The sequence below is a fragment of the Cyclopterus lumpus genome, chromosome 3, assembly GCF_009769545.1.
Source record: "Cyclopterus lumpus isolate fCycLum1 chromosome 3, fCycLum1.pri, whole genome shotgun sequence".
NCBI lineage: Eukaryota > Metazoa > Chordata > Actinopteri > Perciformes > Cyclopteridae > Cyclopterus > Cyclopterus lumpus.
In genome coordinates this window covers 3,811,050-3,836,689 of record NC_046968.1, presented here as the reverse complement: position 1 = coordinate 3,836,689, position 25,640 = coordinate 3,811,050, and the positions used below count along the sequence as shown (strand labels likewise).

Below are 25,640 nucleotides of genomic sequence, written 5' to 3'. Positions count from 1 at the left end.
AAGGTTAATGGTTAACTATTAAGTTGTGACATCACTCTCCCTAGGGTGCATAGAGCTTTTCTAAAGCACAGGCGATACCAGGAAGGGAAGCTGGTGCAGCCATCTTTGAAGTCTTCCAAAGCAAAACTGCAATCTGTACATTAAACTGAGTGCAGAGAGCCCAACTGTACACACGTTCAAGAACATTGAGGGATTTTGAATTTATTGTATAATGCTAGAGTATAATTAATGCGTTTTTTTCCATTAAAAAGCAAGTATATATTTTAATTTGTTTACAAAGGCCAACTTTTGGATGTTGAAATGACATTACATTGAAATAGCAACAAGATATCCAGCCACCTGGCGCAGAGACTGAAACACATGTTAGAAGGCACAAAAACAAAACAAAAGAGCAGCACTGAGACAATGTGTAAAGTAGTAAAGCAGTACAGTAACTGATAGTAAGCACCGAGTGTGGTCTGGTTATAGTACCAAGGACCCAAATGAGGTCCCTAATGTCATGGTTGGGGGCCCAAATATCTGAAGTGTAGTTTAGCATCGTCTTGTTCCTCCACTTGAATGCCGCTTTGGGTCCAATGGAGCTCTTAGTGAACAATGAAAGTAGTTTTTCACAGCAGACCGTGAGGCTGACGAGTGGCTCGTGTTTTGGTGGCCCCATTGGGACCCTGGTATCAAGCTGGGCACCAAAAAAATAGATATGAAAACAAGTCCCAGGTTATCAAATGTATACGTATACATACACACACACACACACACACACACGTATACACACACACACTCAGTTCACGTCTTGTATTATTATAATACACAAGACGTGAACTGAGAACTGGATATGGCCCCTTAGCCATTGCTGAAACACGGCGACAAAGTGAAGCTCCTTAAAGAACCCTTACTCGTATTCTATCCATCTTTCATCAATATTCACAACAAAAGCTCTTTGAAGAGTAGTTTCACATTTTGGTACAGACCCTTGCTTGTTGTTGGATAAGACAATCAATATTGCTGTTATCTTGTGAATATAAAGCTACAGCCAGACGTTGTTAGCTTAGTGTAGCTCAATCCAATTTGTTTATTTTAAATCCACCAATCTTTGTTTGTGTAATATGCACCAAGAAAAGCAGCGTAAAAGTGACAAGTTGCCATTTTATGGGCTGTCGCAGATAACCAACCCCGGCGGCGGTGGGACAATTTTCTTTTTTGCCTTCGGACAGCCGGTCTTCACGCAAAGCATCAAATACGCAATCGAGGATTATGAGAAGAGTACATTTTATAAAACAGAAAATACACCATGTTATTGAAATATTACCAGTTTGGCAGTGTTCTGTGAATAAATGCATTTAGGTAAAATTAGATATATTTATATATGTATATGTGAATGAAATATTACCCTTTACTATTTGAAGGTTTTGTTCTGTTGAGTGTAACAGAATTCCACAGGCACAAATAGAGAGCGCAGCTAGTGGAAGGGGGGGGGATCCTACGGTTGACATCCTACGGTCACAGATCTATATCCGTTTCCTACCTAGTGTTCTACATTGATTCTCTTTGCCGTTTTATCGCAGCGCCTGAATTCTGTGTATAAACTTCGTGCAGTGTAGCTCAAAAATCCCACCACCAAAATTATTTTTTTTTTTGCACAAAAGAAAAAATATATATATATATGATGCAAAGCGTAGGTTTTTCTCCTGAGATGACCAATGTCTAAAATTAGTGAAATCATTGACAATTAAAGATGATCTCGTCTAAATCTATCTGTAGGGAAGCCCCGGGAGAGAAATGAGGACTTTCTTTTCCTTCTTTTGTTCCCCGATCTAACAAGTCTGATCCAAATTGTTTTCCTTAAACCTTTTCAAGTTCTGAGCGGTTCGTCTTCACTAAAACGCTTTAATGTTTTCTTCCAGGTGAGTTTTATTTAATTATTAAAAGATCATCTTGGACAAAACTATTTTTTCAAGCAAAGGAGAGAACTATTTAGAGCAGACTTAGAAAACGGATCAAAGGATTTATTTTTTGTTCTTGCTCCATTCTCTTTCCGTAGCTCTACTTGTGATACCTTTTTATTTATTTATTTTATTTTGATATCGAGTGCAAAATGGTCGAGAAGTTGAGGAAAGCTTCCCAGTTCGGTGCATCTTTGTTTTTTTTTTGTTGAACACAAAGGTGTCATAGAAAGGCCAACTGAGATCACTGGTAAGCTTACAAAGCTACTGAGACATTCAACTAACTCAATCTCAATAATGCTTCCATGCAAACTCTTCAAAACGTCTGAACGTGAAAGGCAGTATCCGATAAATAAAACACACGATTTTCAGAACTGTGGAGCGGAGGAACGCTGCCGAAAAGCATTCTGAGCCTTTTTTTTTTTTTTTACTGTCCGCAACATCTCGGCTAAGGTGCTCAGTGTGTTTACACAAGGCAGGTTTAAAGCAGTGATATATTAGTAAAGTTATGAGCGGAAAATACATTTCACTTCATTTACATGTGGATTTAGTCAAATAAAAAAAAAGAAAAAGAATTTACACTGTACAATACATCAATTCTATCTAAAGAGAGACTCGGAGAGTGAAAAGTGTAGAAATACTGGTGCTGCGTCAAGTCTAAAACTGGTCAGAGAGGAGGTCACACAGTCGCTGAGACACGGACTCCCTGCTGGTCCGGAGGGTGAGACGGTACATCTGAATAGGAAACACACACACACACGGTTATGCACCAGCCATATAAAGGTTCAATACAAGAACAAGTCTGTGTGTGTGTGTGTGTGTGTGTGTGTGTGTCTCTTTACCTCTGCTTGTGCGTTGGGCTCCAGTCTGAGGAGGCAGCCCACCTGAGTGCTCTTAGTGTGAATGACTCCGGATCCGACAAAGTTGGCTGGATTGGGATCTACCCCGTCCAGCAGAGCGACACCAAAACCTAAGATCTACGAAATAAGTTACAGAAGAGATATTAAAATAAATAAGTTTAGACAAAACCGATGAGGAGAATAAGTGCATTCAACCATGAGTACGAACTCGGAACAAGAATCGTTCCATTTCAACTGAGGGAACCCTGTCAAAACATTTGAAAGGTCCAGAACAAGACAGTTATCAGGGATTCAGAAGGGGGGAGCCTTGCGTTCAATCAGCATAGGTCTGCTTTGGCGTCAACAAGTTCTCCATCTTATCGGTAACGTCGGAAATGTCCTCCGAGTGGCTGACAAAGCCCATCGCTCACCAACTGGTAAAGGCAATAATCCATTCATGTTGACGAGTTACTATTTATTGAAAACTAGAGCATTCATTCTGAGTGTAGGGCAAAACAACAACAGCATCGGCATTTTTCTTTTTTGAAAAGCTGCTAGAAATTCAGCGATATAAACCATAAAATCCTTCTTATAAGAATTGAGTTGTTTTTACCTTGGCATTGGTCACATCCGTGTCCATCGGGTGTTTGGCTTTGAAGATTGTCTGAACCTCTTGCTGAGGACTGAGAGACAGAAGAGTCACGTATCTCCAGGACGACAGGAAGAGGACATGTAGACACAACTAGAGGACACAACACTAGCAGAAAAACATGAAGCCCGCTTTCAGAGTGAGATGAACAATGTTAAGAAAAGACGAGGGGGGAGAGACGAAAGATCCAATGAGGTATTTTATCCACTCTGACCCAGATCCGAAATAGAACTGGTAAGAGGAAAAATGTGTATTTGATTTTGGGGTGAACTGTCCCGTAAGAACTGAACACCTGATCACAGCCACTGCCGCATAACTAACTAAACGTCATTCAGCCATAAAACACTAAATATAAAGTTACTTTCAGATTACTCTTGATCCAAATGGTACGGGCGGGGACAAACCGCAGTGCGCTGATCATGTAAATTGAGCCTTACACTCCGAGCTGTTTCCAGCGCTGGAAGAAGTCTTGGGACTTCATCTCTGTGGGCTGGAAAAACTTGTTGAGCATCACGGGGAGTTTCACAGCAATGTTCTGAAGAGCTCCACCGTATCTATACACACACACACACACACACACACATTAGCAAGTGGACCTGAACTAAAACACGCGGAGAACAAAGTACGCATTCAGACACCGACCTGAACTGGATGTCGAGCACCGGTGCATCTGTGAAGTCCGACACGCACTCGATGTTGAGGATCTGCTGGAGCTGAGCCCCGCCTTCTACCGTGGGGTCGACCGCCTTGGCGTGGATATTCAGCTGTGGAGACCGCAGGGTCAAGGCTTCTACGGATACCTAAATGACACTAGCATGCATCTCAGCCTACGTACAACAGCGTTCACGTGTGTTGATCTAGCTGCAAAGTGCAAGGCCGTTACTGTGGGGCTGGAAAGGGCCAGTCGAGTCTGGGACAATAAGCTACCAAGCAGTGGTTAAGGATATGAGTCTTGAGAGAGTCACTACTGATGACCGATGAGGAGAAGCTGAGGAACTGGGTGGAGGTCTTGTTGCCGAAGAACACGTAGATGCGACCTGTGGGAGGACAGACAGGAAACCATCTTTGAGTTTATTCTTTATTCTTTATTGAACAGCATCCACCACCTTTAAAGTGATGGAAACACTAATCACATTCTGCATTACAATATTTTGGTTTCCAATGCTAGAGTGTCAGAAGCGCCCTTAAAAAGTGGTAACAAGCACATTGGAGACAAATACTGTCGTAGAGCTGCTCACCCAGGTTCTGCCTGTACTCAGACTTCAGTCCAATCTGCAACAGCTGGTTCTCAAAGATAACGCCGTTGTTCTTACAAACAAACCTAGAATTCACAAGCACAGTTACAAATGTACAACGAACAACTCTAGGAATTTGTCAGCGTTATTACCCCACAGTAGATGGCGGATCAGTTTTGTACTTTTTTTAAAAATTAAAGAAAAAGAAAAAGATGCCAGAGTGCATAAACAAAGCATCAAAGTAGACAGAGTTTATTTATCAAAACAGGCCAGTGGAGGATCCACCAGAGACCCCCTGACAGTTTTATTGTTTTTACTGGCTCCTGGACTCTTTTCATTGAGCTAAAGTGGCCCCCTAAGGCAAAGCAAGTTGAGCGTCCCGAATTAACACCTCGCGGTTGTATGCCCCTGCCGACCAGTGAAGTTACAGCACATCCATTCATTTGATCCCATCAAGACATTTGTGTGAAATTGTCATAATTGGCATATTGAGGCCAAAACACATTGTCACCTACATTGGGACCGTTGACCACCAAATTTTAAATCAGTTCATCCTGGATTACAACTGGACGTTTGTTCCAAAATGGAAGAGATTCCCTCCAGAGACGCATGTACAACCACCACAAACACCATACGACCTCGCAGAGACATAATTAAAAACTATTATATAACCTGTTCCACTTTGGGAATGCAAGATCCAGTGTTTTGGGAGTTTGGCCCATAGTAGGAGAGCAAAAGTCAGGATATCTTGGGCCTGTGCAGTTTGTGTTTTGACCATTCTTTTATTTAATCTGTCTCTTGTGCGTCCTCCAGCTGTTCCTGTAATATTTAATTGAATGTTGATTACTCCACAGCGCGTGAAACCACACTTTGGGCTAATTTCTTTCGCCAGACGAAGCTCAAAGTCCGGTCCTTACCTGGAGAAGTTTTCGTCAGACACATCTTGGGATGCAGGGCTGAAGCTGTCGGACAAGACGTCAACCAGCAGACTGGCTCCGGCTGAAGGGGCAGAGTTTAGATTTAGCAGGTCTGTGAAGGGGTGGGCGGAACCCTGGGAGAGAAACAAAGAAATATCCATGTCATCATACAGTATCTGCATACAACATCGGAACAGAAGTGTATAGTATAAAATGTGTTTTGTACAATCCCAGAATAATCTATTTAATTCCCTGCTTTCTAAAGCTTGAACATTTAAGTCAAACTAAAGCTTGAATTCCCTTTGTGTGGAATAAAATATTTACTATAATGACATTATTGACAGCTATCTGTTAGTAACACCCTGCCAGCTTCTGTGAGGCGCTATTGGCTGACGTCATTGTGTGTTGATGAGGGCGAGAACGCTTCTGATAACGAGACCGAAAAGGTTTCCAGAAAAGAAAGAGGTTTGGAGAATGGTTATGCCACTGTATCATGTTGATACTTTTCCCACATAGTTAGTCATAATAGTTCACCGCAAAAAAAAAACATTCAACGTTTTGCTGTTCAGTTTCTATTCCGCTATATATATATATATATATATATATATATATATATATATATATATATATATATATATATATATATATATATATATATATATATATATATATATACATATATATATATATATATGTGTGTATATATATATATATATATATATATATACACATATACATATATACACAAACATATATATACATACATACACACACACATTATTTATATATATATATATATATATATATATATATATATACATATATATATACATATATATGTATGTGTGTATATGTATGTGTGTGTGTGTATGTATATATATGTATATATATATATATGTGTGTGTGTGTATATACATATGTATATGTATATGTATATATATATGTGTGTGTGTGTATATATATATATATATATATATATATATATATATATATACACATATATATATATACACATACACACATACATATATATATACATACACATTATATATATATGTATGTATATATATATATATATGTATATGTATGTGTGTATATATATACATATATATAATGTGTGTGTGTATGTATGTATATATGTATGTGTGTGTGTGTGTGTATGTATATATATATATATAATATATATATATATATATATACATACACACACATATATATATATATATACACACACACACATATACATACACATATATATATATACATACACACACTAATATATATATATATATATATATATATATATATATATATATATATATATATATATATATATATATAGGACTGTCTCAGAAAATAGAATATTGTGATAAAGTTCTTTATTTTCTGTAATGCAATTAAAAAAACAAAAATGTCATGCATTCTGGATGCATTACAAATCAACTGAAATATTGCAAGCCTTTTATTCTTTTAATATTGCTGATTATGGCTTACAGCTTAAGAAAACTCAAATATCCTATCTCTAAATATTAGAATATCATGAAAAAGTATACTAGTAGGGTATTCAACTAATCACTTGAATCGTCTAATTTACTCGAAACACCTGCAAGGGTTTCCTGAGCCTTGAAAAACACTCAGCTTGTTACTCAGTAAACAAAATCACAAGTATGGGGAAGACTGCTGATCTGACTGCTGTCCAGAGGACCATCATTGACACCCTCCATCAGGAGGGTAAGACACAAAAAGAAATTTCTCAAAGAGCAAGCTGTTCACAGAGTGCAGTGTCAAAGCACATCCACAAAAAGTCTGTTGGAAGGGGGAAATGTGGCAGGAAACGCTGCACAACCAAGAGAGATGACCGCAGCCTTAACAGCATTGTGAAGAAGAGTCGCTTCCAGAATTTGGGGGAGCTTCAAAGACAGTGGACTGAAGCTGGAGTCCAGGTATCAAAAGCCACTGTTCACAGACGTGTCCGGGAAATGGGCTACAATAGCCGTATTCCCATGGTCAAGCCACTTCTGAACTCAAGACAACGGAAGAAGCGTCTGACTTGGGCTATGGAAAAGAAGCACCGGACAGTTGCAGAGTGGTCCAAAGTCCTCTTTTCAGACGAAAGCAAGTGTTGTATTTCATTTGGAAGTCAAGGCGCCAGAGTCTGGAGAAAGGCTGGAGAGGAGCAAAATCCAAGTTGCTTGAAATCCAGTGTGAAGTTCCCACAGTCAGTGATGGTTTGGGGAGCCATGTCAGCTGCTGGTGTTGGTCCACTGTGTTTCATCAAGTCCAGAGTAAATGCAGCTGTGTACCAAGAGATTTTAGAGCACTACATGCTTCCGTCTGCTGAAAAGCTCTATGGAGATGAGGATTTCATTTTCCAGCATGATCTGGCACCTGCCCACAGTGCCAGAACCACCAGTAACTGGTGTACTGACCATGGCATTACTGTCCTCGATTGGCCTGCCAATTCCCCTGACCTGAACCCCATAGAGAATTTGTGGGGTATTGTGAAGAGGAAGCTGAAAGACACCAGACCCAACAATGCAAATGAGCTAAAGGCCGCTATTGAAGCATCCTGGGCATCCATAACACCTCAGCAATGCCACAGGCTGATTGCCTCCATGCCACGCCGCATTGATGCAGTAATCCGTGCAAAAGGATTCCCAACCAAGTACTGAGTGCATTAATGGACATTTTCAAATGTTTGATTTTGTTTTGCTGTTATAAATCTTTTTTTTTTTACTTGGTCTGAGGAAATATTCTAATATTTAGAGATAGGATATTTGAGTTTTCTTAAGCTGTAAGCCATAATCAGCAATATTAAAAGAATAAAAGGCTTGCAATATTTCAGTTGATTTGTAATGAATTCAGAATGCATGACATTTTTGTTTTTTTAAATTGCATTACAGAAAATAAAGAACTTTATCACAATATTCTAATTTTCTGAGACAGTCCATACATATATATATATATATATATATATATATATATATATATATATATATTCTGCAGACAAAAGTGGCTATTTCTGTGACTTATCACACTTATCTAGCTATCGGTGTACCATGGTCCCAGCAGAGAGCATGGTGGGACTAGAGGAGGAAGGGCGGGGTCTGTTGGTGGGGAGAAGGTCTGCCATCAGTGAAGGAGAAGACTGACGGAGAAGGAAAAGACGAGAGAAGGAAACAGAAAGGAGAACAAGGACATGGGGGGGGTGAAAGACAAGTAAAGGTGAAGAACAAGGAGATGCTGAAAGAATATAACTATAAGAATAGTGTTTGTGTGATGGAGGCTTGTTTTAGGGGTGCATGAAACAGTCCAACACATTTAGAAATTATTATACAGTATGTGCTCATTTGTGTGCGAAACTGGTGACATTTATTTACAGGTTGTTGTTTTTTTAAATCAAAAAGATCTTTGGTAAAAAAAAAAGCTTAGCTCTACCAACCAGGATTTCATTTACAGCTCCATCATGGGGTTACCTTGTTCGTGCCTTCAACGCTCTCGCTGTGCTCGACGTTGCCGTTCCCGTTCCATCGGGTGTCGTCGATGTCGGGCAGGATGCCAGGGCCCTTCTTCCTCTTCAGCTTCGCCAGGATCGACGACTCTCTCTCTGGGAATGGGGGCATTTCTTCTAGGACCGTGGCCTGTGGAGAGAGAGAGCGAGAGACTGTGAAGGCCGATGAGGGGAGCCGAAGACAACCCCTCTACACTAAAATAGCGCCAGTGGAGTTGCATGTTGTGCCTCTGAAACCCCTTTCAGACAGCCTGTTCCAGGTGGGACCGTTAATCTATTATACCGCCTGCCACACGCACGCACGCATGCACGCAGCAAATGACGCCCTCCAATGAATAAAAATGTTCCTAATTTGAATACATTACATAAAACGTGGGTGAAAAATTAATAAAAAAGGATGCAGACCAGCTGATGTTAAACTGGACGTGACGCATCTTGCTCCGTGATATAGCGTCTCTGCTGTTTCTCCCTGAAGGTTTTAGTTTAACACAAATTTCTTTATTTTTTAGATTCTCCTAGTGTGCCTAGACTTCATCTATGATGTGACGAGGGATACCAATAACATTGTTTCATATTCATCGTGGCTGTGAACTAATATTACAAATGTAAAGTTATTCCAATAAAAAAAGTGGACAAACTTCAGGAAAGATATGAGACTTGAAGCTTGAGCGTGTGCGAGACTGTCAAGTGTAATCAGTATTTCATTGACAACTCCCGCACCAATATGTCGGTGCTGGCAATGCAGCTGAGCCTCAGGTACTCGATGGCTCTCTGCTGGAGTTCCACGTCGGCGTTGCGAAGCTGGCTGTCGGAGCGCAGGACCTCCTGGATTGTGGTCTTCACTTCGGGAAACAAGTTGATGAACTTGATGTAGGCCGACAGCAGCAGCGCCCGAGTCGGCACGGAGCACAGGTGGAACTTGGAGTGGAGGAGGTCAAACTGGACCAGAGGGCTGAATGGGGGAGGGGGACAGTGAAATTCAGACTCAACTTTGGTCATGGACTGACGCGAGCATTGCCCTGGTATATAAAGCTTCTTCTGCTCAGTTCCATGTGGTAAACACGGCGACCATGTTTTGTTGTAAGACAGCATATTGGTGTCAGTAGCATTTCTTTAAAGGGTTTGGTTCACCTAAACTTGAAAAAATACATATTTTCTAACCAGTATCTAGACATACAGATAGTTTGGCTTCATAAAAACAACTTCATAAGAGGGGAAATAGTCCTGGTGACAGTGACATCTTGAAATAAAGGGACAAGATCACATTGCTGTGGAATCGCTTCATGCTTCGACCACTGAAACCAAAACTCAGATATTTCAAAGCATGGTGAAACAAAACCATCTTTTTTTTTAAAGGGTGGATTCCTCCACGTGTATGCCATTTACCTGGAGCGCGAGTCACCCGCAATAAGGTTGCCAAACTCTCCCAGGATGTAACCCCCCACCTTGACCAGGTTCTCGTGGCAGGCGGGAGCCTGCAGCGCCTGTGAGTGTGCACAAAGAAGGACGACATTAGGAATGTACACGGCTACCTTTTCTGCAAGTATGGTTTCAGAATGGAATAATTGGCGGGCCAAAAGGGTCCCTTGGTTGCCACCGGTAAAATGTTATCATTCTTTGGTTATTTTTACTCTTAAAAAGAAGAAAAAGAAGAAAAATGAATGTAGTCAATCCATTACTATTGAGTATCCAATACAGAGTCAGATTCAACACTTAAAATTTAGATTGTTCAAGTACACAATTGTAAAGCAATTTGCTGCAACGCTCTGCATTAAGTAACAGATGCATCTCAGCTTGACTTCGATGGCTTCCAGTAACATTCTGTAATGACTTACTCGTAATTCGTGAGGTTCAAGTGTTATTTAATAGAGGCACCACGCTGCGTTTGAGGCAGCTTGTGCATCCAAAGCAAACAAAGGCTTCAAAAAGGCAGTTTTTAGCCAATACCTATCCATTAAAAAATAAACAGCTCAGTACATTCATAGGTCCTGCACTATAAAACAGGTTAGTCTGAACAACCTGTAGAAGGATTGGAAAAAAGACATTAAATGTGCCTTATGCGTAACACAGAGGAGCCAGATGGCCAGCAAACAAATCTAAAGTCTTCACCTCAAAGACAGTCTTGGCAGCGTAGCCCTGGACTTCGTCTCGGTTTATGACAATCTGGATGACGCGGTACCACACCTCCTCGCTGACGTGGTCGCCGGCCATGCGGATGAGGTTGAGAATGGTGTCCACGTACCAGGTGTAGTCCACAGCGTACTTCTCTGCCAGGATCGCCACCTTAAGCACCTGCGGGGCAAAAAGCAACCGGGTGAGGGCGGGGGCCGCGCACAAAAGGTAGCCGAATGGTGCACATGCCTGCGCCGGGGACCCACTATCTCCTCTCGGATCGAGTAGTCGGCGTTCTCCAGGTAGCTCAGCATCTCCGCCACGATCTGCTTGGCGTTGCTGCGGTCGCACATGGCATAGAGCAGGTCTACAGCCCGCTGGCGAACACTCACGTCTCGCTCCGTCTGGACGGGAAAAACATCTCATCAGCTGCAGCTACATAAATGCCACTGAGGCCAATCGATTTGACCAAATTGCTAAATTAAATTGGGGTAAATCATGCCTTTAAGTATTCTAGGATTGAAAAGAACAGAAACGTTTTTATTGTTCAGATGTGCATTGCATGTGTGGAAATGAGGGTGAGTGGCAGTTTGACGCACACACACTGGGAACATCCATTTCAACTCCTAGGGTTGTAATGGCCGAGATTTTCACGGTATGATAACTATCTCGGAAAATGTCATAATTTCACGAAAGACTATATTACACTATTATTATTATTATTATTATTATTATTATTATTATTATTATCAGCTACAATGACCCTTAATGGAATAAGAACAACATTATAATGAACAGAATTAAAGAATAAACAGGACCTCGATGCAACCGATTTCTACAAGGGTAATAGGCGCTTTTCTCCAACTTTTCTTCTCCGACACTAATTCAGTACTAAAAAGGATTTATGAATCCTTCACAGAGCAAAAACTTGTTTTAGAGGAAACTATCAAGGAGGTGATCATACATAACCACGGAAAAGGTGCAAAAGAATCCCAGTGGCTCCCTTACTGATGAGACCCATCAAAAGGCTCACAGCTGAGGGGAGGACTCACCTTCAGAGCGTTGATCACGGTGTCTATGTGCGTCTTCACCGCCTCATGGGAGAACTCAGAGCTGGCCAGCGTGCACATGCTCTCCAAAGCCAAATAACGGAGATTAGTCTCCCTGTGCTGCAGGAACTGGCCCAGTTGGTTGCAGGCTCGTACCAGCAGGGTGGGCTCGCTGCAACAGAACAGGCACAGAATGCCCGCACACATTTCAACTTCCAAAACAAAAAAACAAACGCGACGCAAAACTGGTTTGTGAGGTAATGGCGGCTGGGCTTGCCTTGCGACCTAAATGAAAAGTCCGAAAGTTTCTTGCTGTTTTTCAATGCAGTGTTACAGTCAGGTGTCTCCAGAAGGACTGCAAACTAACCTCAAATGCAACATGTCGGGGCCAAACACGGTTTGCTTAAAGCCCAATGGGGGACATTCGCCTGATGAAACAGAATTTCCTCATTTTCTTTTTCTCGTCTATAACACGGCCTACCTGTCGTGGTGGATGATGAGGGCGATGGCTTCAAACAGCACGGCGTTCTTCGCGTTGGAGTGCTGAACCTTCTTTGACTTGGGCGGCTCCTGAGCTTTGTTGAGGATGGTCTCCAGACACTCCGTCAGACGGCTTCGCAGAGCCGCATCCTCTGCAGCAACAAGGATTCATAGCCTTCACTTTATAACAACTATGAATCACTATGTCAGGGGTATTCAACTAAAATTTAAAAAGGTCCAGTTAGAGACATTTTCTTGAAGCAAAGGTCCAAAAGATCATAATGTCTAACTATTTAGTGTGATATATATTTAAGTAGCCTGGTAGTTGTATCAACATCTGCATGTAATCAAATTGAGCTCTAGCTTGTCCTGCCAGGATTTTAAACCTGGACTTGAATGAGTCAGGGCCATTCTCATGCACATGTGGAGGTGCTTATTGGTGAGCCTCAAACAATAATTATTTTTGATGATGTTCATTATGGAGAAAGTTGCCTCGCAGTTGTAGGTGGAGCCAAACATGGTTAAGATGTATATGGCAACTTTCCTCAGACCTGGGAAAGCTGTCTCAGGGACCATTTGAAGCCAGAAAGTGGAAGGGTCAGTTCTTAGAAACTGCTCTTTCAGGGACACATCTACTTGGAGATCAACCAGTTGCATCTGGAGAGGTCCAGGATTTACACATTTAAAGTGCTCCGTGACTTCCTTTGAGAAGCCCCTGACATCAGTGATGATAAATGGGTTCTGAATGAACATGGTGAGCTGCTGTCCAAAGCTGAAGCTGTCAAAACGGTTGCTGAAGTTTACGATCAGCTTATCAATGAAGTCAACAAAAGACATGTCTCTCTCTCCCTGAACCTGTTCCTGCACTGATGGGAAGTGTACAGTCTCCCTGCAGGTCTTCCTTGAACAACTCAAGTTTCTTTTGAAAGGCGCAGACAGCTGTCATCAGTTCACAAATTTAATTGTCCTTGCCCTGTAGCCTCAAATTCATTAACCAAAAAGGCCACATTATCCATCTGTTTCTCATTTTCTAAAAAGAGACTAAACGGTGTTGCCTTCTGATGTCTTAGCTCTGCCAAAAAAGACGCTACTTCCCTCCTGATGGACCAAAAACACGCTAAGACCATCCCTTTGCTGAGCCATCTCACATTATTGTGCAGCAAAAGATCATCAGTATTGGCATCAACTTCTGAGGAATTCCCTCAGCATGCGATGCTGGGTAGAAGAGGATGCCCTGAGAAAATTGATAATTTTCATCATTGTATTCATCACCTCAGCATGCTCATCTGACAGGGAGGCACAGAGGACAGATTGATGAATGATGCAATGGTAAGCTATGAGCTTGTCCTCTTTCAGTCTTGCTACAGCTCCTTTCTCTCTCCCTATCATAGCAGGGGCTCCATCTGTGGCTATTGAAACCACTTGTTTTGGCTCTATTCCTCTCTTCGTTAACATCTCCTTAATGGCCAGGTAGATATCTTCTCCTCTTGTACTGGTCTGAAGGGGAGTGACACCTAACAGATCTTTACAGAATGCTTTCTGGTCTGTGTACACTAACAGCTGAGATGTCACAGATGTCAGTGGACTCATCCACAGCTAAGCCTACACATGGTGCCTTTTGCATGGCTTCATTTAGCTGGGTTAGCATGTCCTGAGTTTAATATTTCAGTTCTCTTTGTGAGTAGTGTTTTAGCGACGACACTCATGCATTCTTTGACAAGCCCTCCATCAGTAAATGGCTTTTTGTGTTGACCCAAAACTCTACTTTTTCTCAACTTTCTCCGACGCAGTCGTCTGTTTCTCTCCCTTTATTTTCTACATGTATCGCTATCTTTCTTTTTCTTTCTACCATCTTTTCATGTGTAACCTGCCTCTAACTTTCTCATCTGTCTGTACTGTCTGTCGAGAGACGTAATGTGTACCACCGAGAATGCATAGATTTGATTGGCTCAGTGGTATCACGTGGGATGGCTTAACTCACATGCAATTGGGCTGTGCATTTCCTCATCCAATAAACCACTACCGTAAAGTTCCGCGCCGCAGGGTAAAAATAAAAGCGCCCTGTCAGGTTTTGAATCATAACCTTCTGTTTTGGCTGGCGGTCCAGGTCCGGATGGGACGGCTTCTGGGTCCGGACCCGGACCGCTGTCCGCCAGTTAGTGACCTATACTCTATGTAATGGCAAATTAGAAAGAGAGACATTACAGACTTCAAAGCCCATGTTGCTGGTTTTATGCTGGGTGTCTCACTAACTCCTCATTATACTAAATAATGAGAAACTGATGCGTTATTTGACTGTTTCTACTCTGGCGCCATTTAGTGTCAGAAATCACCTCATGCGACTGCATTCCATGCTAAAAGATGGAAATGATGACAACCGTTCAAAGTATTCTAGTTTTCTACAAGTTTGAAGCTGCTTCTACGGGAATAAACGCCTCACAAGCGCTGCCGGCTGTGGTGTCTCTTGTCCAAAGTGGGGAAAAAGATATGCATCCTACACCAACACAGCCTCACTTACAAGACATTATTGCAAATAAAAAGGAGACTAAATTGTAATTGTAAGCTCAGGATGAATGTTTTTGAGTCTCTATTGGAGGATTTCTAGGAAAAAATGTTGTTCACGCTGTAATTGTGCATATAGACAGGACTGCACTGTACCATACCGGGTGGAGTGTAGCACTGCAGCAGGCGCAGCAATTTGACGGACAACCACGGCGCGGCAACAAAGTAGTACGTGTAGTCCTGGAGGTCGATGGACGCCGAGGTCACGATCTGGACCAGCAAGACCAAGAGAACGCATCAGTGCATCGTCGGAATCAGATTTTTTGAAGATCCCCATGTGACGTTACAGAAAAACACCCACCCTGCTGAGCCTGGCCACCGCCAGTGAGATGGAGGTTTTGAAGTCCTCGGGACTCTTCTGGGCTAGAGTGGTAATGAGGCTGGCGGCCGCGGTCACCACTCCCTGACAGACAAAAATGACAGACCAACCGACACATTACTCCATCACACCGGGGAACTGTGTTTCACCTTCACAGATATTAGAGTGTCAGATAAAAACAAACAGCACTATATAATAATTCCATACAGTATGTACTACAAACCAATTCTCATCGTGTACCGTTTTTAGCAGTTTGTACAACTTGAATATTATACAAACAGGAAATGATACAGAGCGTGCAACGTGTTTCCTTGTCATGTGTCCTTGTGGGACAACAGTGTGCATCTACCACACACCCAGAAAACATATTTTGTATGCATACTGTCTGCTTTGAGGGTACTTTATTTAGTCACATTGGGCTGCTCACGGATTTGTGCCAAACCACCGCAGTCCGGTGCACGCAGCTGCACGTGGAATTCACGGTAAGTAGACTGATGCACATAATGAGTAACCAAAGTTCATGAGCTGAGGTATTTGCAGAGTGTGTGTGCCGAGGCTAGCGCAACGAGCCGGAAGACGTACATAGAAGACGAGGACAGTGTGTGTCGACACAGCCGATTTGAAGACTTGTAGCCTTTAGGGAGTATTCGAAATGTTCCTTATTTTTTAGAATGAAATAGTTTAGGTGGGCAAATTTATACCCCAGTGCCCAGCAAAAGACTGTGTCTGTTTGTGTCATTACGTTCTGTCCAAAATAAATGTAAAAGAAGCATATCCGTATGCAATTGTTTGCATAAGGATTTTTTGCATAAATTTTTTCACTAAACTCGCACCGCGACCTCTGTGTACCACACCCCAATAAACACACACGTGTGTGTGTGTGTGTGTGTGTGTGTAGGTGTAGGTGTGTGTATGTGTGTGTAGTGTGTGCGTGTGTGTGCGCGTGTGTAGGTGTGTGTGCGTGTGCGTGTGTGTGTGGTCTCACCAGGTGCTGATCATTGAGTAGATGGACCACTCGTGCCGTCCATTCACCCATGGGAACTAGGTCAGGGGACGTCCTGTTGAGCCGTAGCAGACACAGCGCCGCACTCTGCTTTACGCTGTCCATCGTGTCCCTGATGGGGGGAACACAAAACGACTTGATTCATCACAATCGGAAACGAATGGTTACTGTCAAAATGAAAAATGATAATCCTTTAAACAAAAGTCCTCCTCTTTTAATCTCATTAGTTCGTCAAAAACGGTTGTAAATAGCGAGGTTTTAGCAAAGAGGCACGTGTTTGGGAAGCACTGAGCATGTGGCCGGATAAGAGACTCGGGTTGTACTGCACAAGTTGTGCCAGAGATATATTTGATTGATGAAGTTTTGTTCAAGAATTCAAAATAAATACGGGGCGTGTAATTGATATTCAAATGTCCATGATTAAAATGGCATTGCTTACAATGAAAACCACTCCATAAGAGGCCATTACGGAATGGAAATACAGTGGGGGGGCTAATGCAGAAGAAATGCTGACATTAAAAACTGAAAATTTGGTCTGAAATAATGGAAATCTTAAGAATTAGAAAATTATAGTTTGGATGAGCTACTTATTCACAGTTAGTGTGTCACCGACTGTGTAGTTGACTTTGGTGAATCTGAACCCTTTCAAAACACAAAATATAACCTTTTAGTATTATTCCCTCCAAACCTGCCACAATGGGTCCATGAATTATGTTTTTTTACTCCTTGTGTGGACGGTGCACACGTTTTTATTAATGACCAACAGTCCCCCACTTTCAGAGATGTCAAAACCTGTTAAAATGTCGCTGTATTAATGTGCGTGTACAAACCCTGCCACCAAGATGCTGGGGATTTGAGACGCAAAAGCCTCGGCCATTTCTCTGCTGCCCACATTAGCAATGCAGTGCAGGGCCAGGTTCATGAAGGTCGGGTTGCGGCTGGTGAGGTCATTCTTGATGCCGTTGTTGATCAGACGGATCAGGTCGCTGTTTGAGTTCACCAGCACGGAGATGAACAGGTAACCCTAGAAAGCAGGAGATGGATTCAAAGCGCAATTCCACCATACACAGGAAAAACTATTATTTTTTAGATTGGTTATTAGTCCCCGCCCAAGCATATTCCGCATGCCAACTTCAGACACTGGATGAGCATGAGGACGAACTTACAATTTGTTTCTCTGTGTACTTGTTGGAGCTGAGGAGATTGACGGCCTCCATGTGTCCGAAGTCGATGTCATGGCCCAGAAGGAAGATAAAGAGCAGCTTGCAGACATACTTTTTTTTACTGTAGCCGTCTAGAGCCTTGTCTCCTATCAAACAGAAAAGAATGGATATGAACGTCTACATGAAGTTTAAAAACACAGGGATTAATCCGTACAATGGCCAATCAGTCTGTAAACACCAAATCATTGAGTAATAGAACAAAAGAAGAAAGTTTTCAAGAATGTTACGGTCAAATAATCCATTTGTAAATGGGCACAGGCCAGAACGAGTGGGCAGTGTGAGGCAGGAGGAGGCAGCTTCATTCCAGAGCAAACTAATTATAGGCAGCATGGAACAGGTGGCATGAGAAACACCACCAACAGAAGAACGTTAATGCAGACATAGACGCTGAGGTGCGGGAACTTATAGAAATGCAGACACAGCCATTTAAAAAAAAAGTTAAAAAAAACGAAGAAAAAAAAAAACTATGAAGCAACAGGAAAAAGGGGCAAAGGACAGATGGCTCTACTCATTTTGTAATTGTTTTCGTGCCTTCTTGTCTCCTCCGGCTTGAGGACTGGAAAATCTATCTCAGCGTTCCTTCTCTACAAACCCCCCCACACCCTCTCTGATTCCCAGAATGCATCTCAGAGAGCGAGTAGGTCTGCCAGATGAGCTACAGGCCAGGATACGTCGGTAGATGTACTTGCCTAATACCCATGGCTTATTAAAGAGGCGTGACACACAGCTGGGATCATCTCAAACCATTGTAACTGTCTCTTTAAAATGTATAAGTTGTAGATATGCAAGACGTTCATATGCACACACTTTCATTTTGCCTTGGGAGGCTCTATTCTATTTCACCATGTCGTTACTTGTGTCTGTATCTGGGGTGTTGGCTGCATCTAATCCTGCTGCTATAACCATGACGTTTACAAACAGCTGCAAACTACTAATTATATCAATAACAATCTCTCGCAATTAGCACAAATGTGTTGTGTTTGCACGTTGATGTGTAGACAGGAGTGCAATGTTCTTGTCCGTTGTGAGTCGAGTTCAAGATAAATATATAAACACTATTTTATGATCTTCTGACAGATCATAAAATACAGTGTGATAACAAAACAATGGACAGCTGATGCAGTTATGACACATTTTAGTCAACGTCGCTATAAAAACAGCTTTGCATCTGCCCTCCTTGCGTCTGTTCCTCCCCTTATTTCAGGGGAGGGGCTGAGGAGGAGGCAAGGAAAGAAAACAGAGGATGTACAAACTGGGAAATGAGAACAACCTTCTGGTCACAAGATGAGTTAGCGAAGCGGATTAAACAGCAACTGGGAAAAAATGGCATCATGCAAGGCAAAAGTTTGGTAATCCAATCAACAACAAAAAAATTAAATAAAAATAGCACACATCAGGTTCTACAAATCAGTCTTTGGATGGATGGAGAACCTGAGGCCATCATGAACACTGACTGAAGCGGAACAATTTGTGTTAGAGTCACCCACCTTTAAATTTGGAGCGGATATTGGCCAGTTCTTTGTTTATCCTCTTAACCTCGGCCTCTTTACTTTTACCTGCCAAACAGATCAAGACATGTGGCATGTTAAGTCACGATGTGATCACCCATTTTAATATCATACTTCTTCCCCGTTTTGGCTTTTGGCTGCTTTTGGTTTCATTTGTTCGTGCCGTGTGTTGTCACTAGGGTTGCAAAGGGGCGGAAAGTTTCCGGTAAATTTCCGGACAGTTTTCCTCGGAATTTTGAAAAAAATTGTGCCTAAGTTTTTTTGCAAAGCATATAACAGGGAACTTAAATGTAGTTGAGAACAAGACTATGCACGCCTAGCTCAGCTGGACCCTGAATGCAGCTGGTTGGGAACATTGTCTGCCAGAAACATAAACGTTTTTGAACATCTTTGTCATCAGTGTTGCGTCTGAACATTTCAGCCCTATGCCTGGCAAGTGTGAGAGCGCCGAGTTGCGTAGAGGCCAAGAGCGGTATTGCAGACAGATAGAGATTTCAATTATAGCTCGCAACATATTGAAAAAAATAACTGAACTAGTTCATTTTTTGGAGCTGTGAACTTAGTTCAACATTTTGAATTATGAACTATGAACTGAACTAGTTCATTTTAAAATGTGTGTAACTCTAAACTGAACTTTCCCAACAATGTTTGTCATTACCTAGCATATTGATTACTTGGTAAACTGAAGCCATGTTCATTTTAATACCAAGTTTATTTGTATACAGTGGACTAACTTTTTACAGCAATGAGGAGGACGTTGATGAGGTCCAGGAAGAAAGCATTTAGACCTGAAAGGATTCAGGGAAAACACCCACAAAACAATTTGGGTGGGGGGTGGTGATCATAGGGAATACACCTTTTTCATTCAACGTTCATGTTTTTGTTGTTCGATGAAAGAATAAAGTTCTACTCACAAAATGTCAAAAAAGTCATTTTTAAAAGTTGTATTATAAATGTTTGCATGCATGTCTGCTTATGACAATGTACATGCAGTTAAATTACCCCAAAATTCCCAGTTTATTCCTGTTAATTCCTGTTAATTCCCATTTATTCCAGTGGAAAGTTTCCAATGTGAATATTCACAGAATTTTGCAACCTAGTTGTCACAATAAAAGAATCTGTAACTCAAGACAATGTTACGGCTACTTAGTGTTATTTTGTAGGTCAGTAGAAATTAGTCCCTAAACCCGGCAATGAGTAAGCCTTTTTTGCAGTTGTGGTTCCCTGGTCTGGAAGCTGATGGATTTTGATGTTAGAAATAGGTCTGGTAAACACGGGCGATCATAATAATTTGTTTTGCGACATAAAATATGTCAGTAAATACCCCGCAGCTGAATCTTTAAAACTTCTGAAAAGTCCCGTTGTCTTTTTGTCGAGGTAACCGGGGTGATGCTGACTTCCTGGTTACTCCCCCCCCCCCCCCCCCCCCCCCCCCCCCCCCCCCCCCCCCCCCCCCCCCCCCCCCCCCCCCCCCCCCCCCCCCCCCCCCCCCCCCCCCCCCCCCCCCCCCCCAAAAAAAAACCATCATCCCTGCAGCACGCCCCATTTAAACTAACAGACATATTAGCTAAACTAAGTGGCCACTTTATTAAGTACACCTTTAGAATGCTGACATCCCTTAAGAGATTATGGTCCATGTTGACAGGATGGCAAAGAAGCACCAAAGAAAAAAGAAAAATAGTTCTGCACCTCACAATTACAAGATTATGCATCTCATTGCAAATCAGTTGTGTGACTTTCTACATCAGAATAGTTTATTTGAGGAGTTTCAGTCAGGATTTAGAAAACACCACAGCACAGAGACAGCACTGGTGAAAATTACAAATGACCTCCTAATTGCATCAGATAAAGGACTCATCTCCGTACTGGTATTATTAGACCTTAGTGCTGCGTTCGACACCATTGATCATGACATCCTATTACAGAGACTGGATCAGTCGATTGGCATTTCAGGTACCGCACTAAGTTGGTTTAAATCCTATTTATCAGATCGATCTCAATTTGTATTTGTAAACGATGAAGCCTCAATGACCACCAACGTTAATCACGGAGTTCCACAAGGTTCTGTGCTTGGACCAATTTTATTTACCTTACATATGCTTCCTTTGGGCAATATTATCAGGAAACACTGCATAAACTTTCATTGCTATGCAGACGATACTCAATTATATCTATCGATCAAAACAGAGGAGACCAACCAGCTCGCTAAAATTCAAGAATGTCTTAAAGACATAAAAACATGGATGACCTACAACTTCCTGATGTTAAACTCAGACAAAACTGAAGTTATTTTACTGGGCCCTGAACACCTCAGAGATCAATTATCTGGTGATGTGGTTTCTGTAGATGGCATTTCCCTGGCATCCAACACCACTGTAAAGAATCTAGGCGTTATCTTTGACCGAGACTTGTCCTTTAACTCCCACGTTAAGCAAATCTCAAGGATTGCATTTTTTCATCTACGTAACATTTCAAAAATCAGGCACATCTTGTCTCAAAAAGATGCAGAAAAGCTGGTTCACGCGTTTGTTACTTCCAGACTAGATTACTGCAACTCCTTATTATCAGGCTGCTCTAATAAGTCTCTTAAATCCCTCCAGTTGATCCAGAATGCTGCAGCTCGTGTACTCACAAAAACTAACAAAAGAGATCACATGACTCCTGTATTAGCTGCTCTGCACTGGCTCCCTGTAAAATCAAGAATCACATTTAAAATTCTTCTCCCCACCTACAAAGCCTTGATTGGTGATGCACCATCATATCTTAAGGAGCTTGTAGTACCATATTGCCCCACTAGAGAGCTGCGCTCACTAAATGCGGGGCTACTTGTGGTTCCTAGAGTCCTAAAAAGTAGGATGGGAGCAAAAGCCTTCAGTTATCAAGCTCCTCTTTTATAAAACCAGCTTCCACTTTCAGTCCGGGAGGCAGACAGTCACCTCATTCAAGAATAGACTTAAGACTTTCCTGTTTGATAGTGCTTATAGTTAGGGCTGAATCAGATTTGCCCTGGTCGAGCCCCTTGATATGCTGCTATAGGCTTATAGGCTGCTGGGGGATGTTTTAGGATACACTGAGCACCTATCTCCTCTTCTCTCTCTCCTTATGGATGAATGTACATCCCTCCATTGCACCTTATTAACTCTGCTTCCTCCCCGGAGTCGTTGTGACTTCACGTCTCATAGGGTCCATTGGACCTGGAGGTGTCTGATGCCTGGTGAACCGGCCTCCCGCGTTGGCCCTGCTGATGCGCCTCCTCTCTACCTCCTTCTGTTTCATGGATTGGAGTTCCATTCATACATTGTCATATTCATGTAATGTGTTTATGTAACTTTGTAAATGCTGTTCATTCTGTACACATGACATCTATTGCTTCTGTCCATCCGGGGAGAGGGATCCTCCTCTGTTGCTCTCCTGAAGGTTTCTTCCCTTTTTTCCCTGTCAAAGGTTATTTTTGGGGAGTTTTTCCTGATTCGATGTGAGGTCCTGGGACAGGGATGTCGTATGTGTACAGATTGTAAAGCCCTCTGAGGCAAATTTGAAATTTGTGATATTGGGCTATACAAAATAAACTGAATTGAAATTACTATGAGACTCATGAGAATATTGTCTCTTTACGAGACGAGACAAAAGGAACCACAATAATGAATGCCGGTGTGGGACCTGAGGTTATGGGTTGTTGTGGCAGCAGGGGGCGTTCAGGAAATGGAAAGATGTGTTTTGGTGTTGAGGAAACGGATTGTGCTGAGCAGATCCAATAGAGCTTATCTTCCTTGACAGTGAGCCTGCATGCACAAAACTCCTCTGTGCGGATGCTGTATCAGTTTTAAGTAGTGGTAAACACTTCTGGGTGGCAAGGCTACATACTGTTGCCATTGCACTGCAATTGCATAGCTATGGAAACTGTGTGGGCCCCAAGGGAGTGTGCTGACGGCTGCTGACAGTACACACTTAAAAACAGGCACAACTGTGAAATGTAGGCGCCGAGACTGGTCACCGACAAGACAACAAGTGTAGCCCTGGTCTTCGTGCTGTGACGACATCAGCGTCTTCTGAAACCTCAAACCACAATCGAATCAGAAGTCCTCTCCATCTGTCGTATTGGGTGGGGATGACTTTTCGCATTGTCCCTAAATCCTAAATCAATTAACTTAATCAGCATCTACTGTGAGCAGCACAAGTCTGTGAATAATTCTCAATGCTTGGTGAACACTTCGGGAGAAGGGACACGTATTTGGCAACAGTCCCGCCCCCTCTAGAAACACACACGAATGTGTTGCTATTAGTGTGTGACTTGGAAACTGAGCGCCAGTTCCCTTTAGGAGATCTACGGCAGGAAGCTTAAACCCTCTGGGGACGTTTACGGTCTCCTAGCTGGGCTGGTTTTTAAAGCCCAACGCGGAGGTTCATCGTTTATAGATGTGCACGTCCTCCTTGACGCTAACGCCACCTGAACTACTAGCTAGCTAAACTGTCAGTTGACAACAAATACAAATACATGTAAATGGTGCGAAAGGCTTTCCCGCTCACGTAGAATTCCTCGCAGGAACCTACACAGACTTAATACAAATGGCAGTTTACGTGCATTATCTGCGGTTAGCCGCGCGGCCCACGCCCTTCGACGTGACGTTTAGCAACTGGAAGCTAGCTGCTAGCGTCAACTAGCTGGCCCGCCGAGTGGTCGTCCAAACTCCACTCCGGTGAATTAAACCCACCATTGCGGGTAGCATGGCGACGGGACGCCGCTTTTACCCCGGACGTGTTCCGGTAAACCGCCGGTCGCGTCGCTAATCCCCCCGTTGCGCCCGCTAGCTTCGTGGCTAGCCTAAGCGAGAGCGGTCCGTGAAGGTGATAAACACAACTTACAGTTCCTGATGTCCGAAATGAACACGGCCAGGCCACGCATCCCGTCCCCTTTAGAAACCGCAGGCATGTTTGTTCACTCCCCGCTGGTGGGACGCGTTCTCTTCTGCGTGTCAAACAGTCCGGCTGTGGGGAGTAACTTTGTTTCAAAGTTGGCTAAGGCGGCTGGTAAGGCACTGTGTCCGACAGGGAGCCCCGATATATGACGGAGACAGGAACCAGAAAGGCTGCGGCCGCGTTCCGTACATCGCGCTCACACCTACTACGACCGGGGGCCGCGTTCCGTACTTGGGGTGTTTATCAACTGGAAACAAAATATTTAAAATCATTTTTCATTTGCAATCGCCGCAAAAAAATTAAAACATATATATATATATATATATGACTTTATTAAAGGTTATTGAGGGAAATAACAAATCAAGAAAAGGCTAATCTTTTTATAAATGAAGGTAGTTGTTTGTCGTCCTTTTGTTGTTCAGACCTACAATAAAGATATAGTTTAACCAGATGGTGAATCAGAAAAGAAATCTAATATATAACTTGAGTTAAATTGTCACTATGGTATAAATCTCCAGTGATAAATCAGATTAGCTGCAGCATCCAATCAAATAACTGATGAACAGTGAGGGTTGTGTTAAAACACTTCCTGGAAGACCGCTCTCGCTCATGGCTCCTCCGAGATCGCTCCTCAGAGCAGAATAAGGCTGCGGTGGGATAGGCCTTTTTTTGTTAGGAAGGTTCCTAACTGAGTGAATTGAACTATCTATAGCCGCCATGATAAGAGATGGTCGAATTCTCTAAATGCAAAGGAAAGGAGCTTCAATGCTTCTTTACTTAGCTCCTTTAACATAGGAAACACGGGACCTTAGAAAGGAAAGGAGATAATGCCGGCCCACAATTCCTTGCGGCGGCAACATTTATAGTGACGCACCATTCGGCCGTTCACGAGAACAAACGATCATGACCGACAATCTCAGATCATGTAAATAAGGTGTTTCATAAACTATTGTCTGCATATTATTATGATCAGATTATAATCTGCATATAAACCATAACAACAAAGATGATATGAGACATTGTTAGTGGAAGATCATATTTAATTCAGCATGTTCGAAACTAAACAATGAGACAGTTTAGTAGCTTTATGCTCCGTGACAATCCCTTGGTTTCACTTTTATATTCTTCTTTCATTTATATTCCAACCTTGTTAATAAAGTAATTGAACCAGATTGCTTATGTTGTTAATAAAGTAATACTTTGAACCAGGTTATTTATGTTGTTATGATATTATACATAGATATTATACACTATAAGAACACGGACAAAGTATCTAAGATGATGTTTTTGTAGTCCATCTCCTGAACATTGTAGTTTCACCGCTGCAGACTGATGTCACTAACATCCCCCTGCTGACGCCTCATACTGTAACTACG

The 25,640-nt window shown here is 42.3% G+C and overlaps 1 protein-coding gene across 3 annotated transcripts; it reads right to left on the bottom strand.

Moving 5' to 3' along the window:
* Nucleotides 1-185: 185 nt before the first annotated feature.
* Nucleotides 186-24,455, bottom strand: LOC117748959 (AP-2 complex subunit alpha-2-like). 3 transcript variants are annotated; one of them, XM_034559121.1, is made up of 23 exons: nucleotides 24,211-24,453; nucleotides 19,327-19,395; nucleotides 17,783-17,925; nucleotides 17,447-17,640; nucleotides 16,599-16,728; nucleotides 15,596-15,697; nucleotides 15,396-15,504; nucleotides 12,734-12,884; nucleotides 12,256-12,424; nucleotides 11,470-11,607; nucleotides 11,201-11,383; nucleotides 10,478-10,575; nucleotides 9,812-10,043; nucleotides 9,057-9,221; nucleotides 8,639-8,728; nucleotides 5,581-5,714; nucleotides 4,667-4,749; nucleotides 4,376-4,465; nucleotides 4,071-4,194; nucleotides 3,866-3,982; nucleotides 3,393-3,462; nucleotides 2,783-2,917; nucleotides 186-2,675 (listed from the first exon to the last, which is right to left on the bottom strand). In XM_034559121.1, exons 1-23 carry the CDS (start codon nucleotides 24,275-24,277, stop codon nucleotides 2,598-2,600), a joined length of 2,871 nt encoding a protein of 956 aa, XP_034415012.1. In that variant the 5' UTR covers nucleotides 24,278-24,453; the 3' UTR covers nucleotides 186-2,597. The 3 variants fall into 3 exon arrangements, with proteins under 3 accessions (XP_034415012.1, XP_034415021.1, XP_034415028.1); XM_034559130.1 differs by lacking the exon at nucleotides 8,639-8,728 and having other exon boundaries at nucleotides 24,211-24,452; XM_034559137.1 differs by lacking the exons at nucleotides 186-2,675; nucleotides 2,783-2,917 and having other exon boundaries at nucleotides 3,419-3,536; nucleotides 24,211-24,455.
* Between the last annotated feature and the right edge of the window lie 1,185 nt (nucleotides 24,456-25,640).